This window comes from Acanthaster planci, linkage group LG01, assembly GCF_054643075.1.
Source record: "Acanthaster planci isolate LZ-2023a linkage group LG01, COTS_SCS, whole genome shotgun sequence".
Lineage (NCBI taxonomy): Eukaryota > Metazoa > Echinodermata > Asteroidea > Valvatida > Acanthasteridae > Acanthaster > Acanthaster planci.
Window position 1 is genome coordinate 6,291,001 of NC_141777.1, and position 4,252 is coordinate 6,295,252.

The following is a 4,252-nucleotide window of genomic DNA, read 5'->3' on the forward strand; positions in this document are numbered from 1 at the left end:
AAATTACAGTAATCCAATGTGATTTAAACGCTTCAGGCCCACAATAGGGGATTGGTTTTGCGGAAACGAAGCCTGAGACAGAGACGAAGTTGAGTATTGGAAAATGCCCATGATGTCATCGATCGGCGTTCGGGTTGTCAGACGTGGAAGATGATCCAATATAGTTAACCAATCAGAGCATCTGTATTAATATTCAGACCACGTGTTACCTGAAAGATCCGTCCAACGTTAATGTGACCATTCCGAAGGATTTATGATGTCACTTATCAAACTACAACCAATCAAAATCAAGCTTGAAGTTTTATATGGACTTAAATCCTATAAATAGATAAATAAATCCCGCACAGTTCGATTTTGAAGTAGCTGGTGTACGCTGTAGACTTGGTAAAGCGGCAGTGGTTCATTCCTTTGTAGACCGTGAGGTAGGCACATTCGATTCTTGCTATGTAAGGCTTTTCACCCAAAGAATTTTTTTCATACTATACCACGCTCGTTTCATTGCCACGGCTTGTGAAGTGAAGCTCGTGAAGAATTTTTTTTTTTATTTGGGCAACAGTGCGTCTGCTAGAAATCGAGCCAAATTGAGAAATCGGGGGCAGGTACTACACTGTCTTAGCTACCATGTAGTGCCATGCAGTACGGGCATTAATCAGTTTTATTTAATTCAGTGCTTCAATAGTAATCATATTTTTTTTTCGAATTCTCGATGTTATCAACCATAGTTCATGCCCATTCAAAGCATTTTCTCTGATTTTGGTGACAGTATTCTTTTTTTTAGAAATTTTGTTTAATTAATTGATTACCTTTGTGTTGTATTTAGTTATCAGTACCAGTGCATGTTAAAAATGGAGGCGGAACCGTTATGAAGCGGTAGCCACGTGAAATCACACTCAATATTAGCATTCCAGGGGTCAGTATCGTCTGCTGTTAGGTGAAAACATCCTCAATGATTAGTTATGAAAACCAAATATCTGAAAGGGTACACTAGGACGACAAAAACATTGAAATGATTTTCTAAAGAATTTCTTTACTCTGTTCTTGTTCAGGTTTGGTTTTCCCCGAAAAGCAAGCGACAACATGGGCAGCAACAATTCTGTTAATATCAATGGCCATGGCAACGTACGTAAAGATCCATTTTGCATGAAACTTTGAAAAAAGCTTTGTGTTTGTCGGGAATTTTCCAAACGTTTTGCGTATCATCCAAAATTAATCATTTCTATTGGGCTTGGCCAAATACACGGTTCCTTCGTTACTAGACAATAGAAAAAGCATGTTGAAAAAAGAACCACACAAACGCCACCTCATTGACTCCTTGACGCGTGGTATCATAATTTAGTTGGCCTACACGTTGTTGTCACTTTCAGTTTTTTGTCAAAATGTTCATCCTCGGTTAACGGAAGGTCGAAGCTTAGTAAAAGAATTATCCGTACGTCTTTCTGCACCATCACAGGACCCGGTGACCATTTTAGATCACTTGCACGACATGTACAGATTTATCTTCGGTTGACATCATCGTAACAAGTGCATAAGCGTAGAATTTGAGGGTGTATGTCGAATGCACGTTACCTTTGTCATTTGTTTTCGAGATTGATCGGATCCTCACATATACAAGTTCGCTCGTTTTTTTATTTCATTCATTCATTTTGTTTATATTTCTTGGGTGCTAGAAGTTAAATGTAAATCTCATTTTTTTGGAACTGTGAGGTTTGTATTAGAACCCCACGAAATATGACTTGTATTTTCACTAATACATTTTTACAGCACATTAGCTCCTTTTCAAGAGATCGAAGGGCTGGGTCTACGTCTACCTGTGTGAGCTACAGCGACTCTGTGAAGGAATTTGAAGTAGGGGACTTAGTGGAGGTTACACTAATCGTGCCTGAAAGAGGTCGCGGGTAAGTAAAACTGGCACAAAATTCTTTAGTCGGTCACGCTAACATTGAAAGTGGCGTTAATTGTTCATTTTTTAGAAGTTAGAAGCATCAACGAAAGAATAAGATGAAATTTCCTGTAAATTAAATTAGTGCCTGCCTACTCTGATGAATAATTTCATACTTGTGATTAAACATACATCAGCGTTTTACACCTGATTTGAAAAAAAAATTAAAAAGGCTTGGAACCCACATGAATTTAAAAATGGCTTGCGATACCATCTCATTCAACTGTTAACAATGCATAAAACACATTCGATGAACACGATCCAAAATGGCTTCCTCAAGAATAAGGTCCGTTGCGTGAAAGAGGACAAATGAAAATGGGGAGGTTTGCATGGTTAATTGTTACCAAAAGGAATGACTGAAACAGAGAAAATCAATTAGGCATTATGTGAGTGAACGAACTGCGACGCCATATAACGGAAAGATACTGTTGTAAACTAACCGATGGCACCAAAAAAAATGTCTTATGTTAAGCTGACTCTGTATGATATCTGGGTTTTTTTAAAATTATGTTTGTGTCAGGTTGAACATTGGCTTCTTGGCTGGCATCGACAAACGGGAAGACGATATTGCCCTGCTCTTCTCGGCAGATTTCTTCACTAAGCAGCTGAATTTCTATGCAAGGAAGAGGCAAAGATGGGACACGTTGCAAACCTCGGAGAAGTTTCCCTTTGAGCAAGGAGGAAAGGGCGTCATACAGATCAAGTACATGGGATCTCACAATCAGGCACGTATAAAAACAAGTCTGTTCCGAGCCAATTGGCTCATGAGATCGGTGTCATGTTTCCTTTTCATGGGGGGATTTAGAATTTCCCACTTGATGACATGCCAATCCGTCGCATGTTGCTCTTCAGCAAATGCCGGTACCCCATTATACTCCTGGGTGGAGAGAGACAAAAAAGGCCACAACACATGGCCGGCAACTGGATTCGAACCTCTGACTAGAGGGCCAGGGGACACAAATCTTAACCACTTGGCCGCATGCCCTTCATTATACGATTTGATATCTCGCTATTAACAATCTCGTGTCTGTTTTCCTTTTATCCAGGTGTCTGTAAACGGCCAAGAAATCGCCAACCTCAAGCATCGCGTTGACCCCAACTCCGTACAAACTATCTTCGTCGAGTCTGATGTACACATCGAGAGAATGGAGTTCAGGGTAAGTGGGTGAAATATCTTTTTCCATCTAAATAAAAGATTTCTTGAAATCGACTGGAAATGCAGAAATGTCCTTTGGTGGGTGGTCGAATAACTCAACATCGAAAAAAAGTGATGATGTTGGAAAACGGCTTTTCCCCTCAGTTTACAGTAAAATTATGCATGTTCTCCATTCTTATATATTACAACATTTGACGTTATTTTACAGCCCTTTAAAGAACGTCAGTAAAACAGCGGCAAGGACGACAAAAGGTCAGAAAGGGACTTGGGAGCTTATGACTGGTCAATCACAGTAGATGGAACGTCTTCTTGCATTAGACTCATACGCAGACGTCAGTTTTCTTCCGATTTAAAGTATTTAATATAAATTCACAATGTACAAAGTTTATCTGGTTCGTAAGTGATTTCGTCACAAAGCCGGACGCGCCACAATTTGCAGGCTCCCTCAGGAGGATCGCTGGAGTTGTGCGTTAACTTCCGGTTCCGTGGTCCCCTGTAAACGGCGACCAATGCATGTAACTTTATGTGCAGTGCATGTGCAGCGGGCGTGGTTTAAACTGAAGTGACGTCACACTTACGAACCGGATACTAATTAATATTATACTTTTGGCTGTATTTGTAGTTTTTTAATCCTGTTAATGATTTTTCACTTCACCGTCTTAGTGTATTTCTTTCTAATTGAAAACCTTAACAATCTGTCTTATTGCAAAGAGAAAACAGGTGAAAGTTTGAAGCGATGTTTGCTAATGGGGTATACATCTTGCTTTTTGAAAACTGGGACGATAAGTGGTACACGCCCATCTGGGGATCCAAAGACGGGCCCCAGGAAGCATTGGGGCTGCGGATGCTTCCTCCCGGTATGCTATAAGACAGTTCAAGAATAAATTAGGAACTGTCGCATTCTGGTTTTTAAATCTTTTCCTCCATTTTACTACTTCCGTATAACATTAGTTCGCAGCTGAACAGAGGGTCCCCATATCCTTTGTAGTGTTTTCGTGCTCCTAGGGTAAAAAAGCCTCCTACACCCATGAAGTAGGCCTATAGGCTCACTTGTACAGCGCAGGGATGGATGACATAAGGCAGTGTAAACGTAGCTGCATAATCAATACCAACTCTCTGTAACATTATTTGACACAATAAATAAATTCGTACTTGAA

General features: G+C 40.1%; 1 protein-coding gene across 1 annotated transcript; it reads left to right on the top strand.

The window, feature by feature from the left end:
• Positions 1-285: 285 nt before the first annotated feature.
• LOC110990963 (32 kDa beta-galactoside-binding lectin-like) lies at positions 286-4,252 on the top strand. Its single transcript, XM_022256028.2, has 6 exons — positions 286-422; positions 1,047-1,119; positions 1,762-1,895; positions 2,460-2,664; positions 2,986-3,096; positions 3,304-4,252. Exons 2-6 carry the CDS (start codon positions 1,078-1,080, stop codon positions 3,322-3,324), a joined length of 513 nt encoding a protein of 170 aa, XP_022111720.1. The 5' UTR covers positions 286-422; positions 1,047-1,077; the 3' UTR covers positions 3,325-4,252.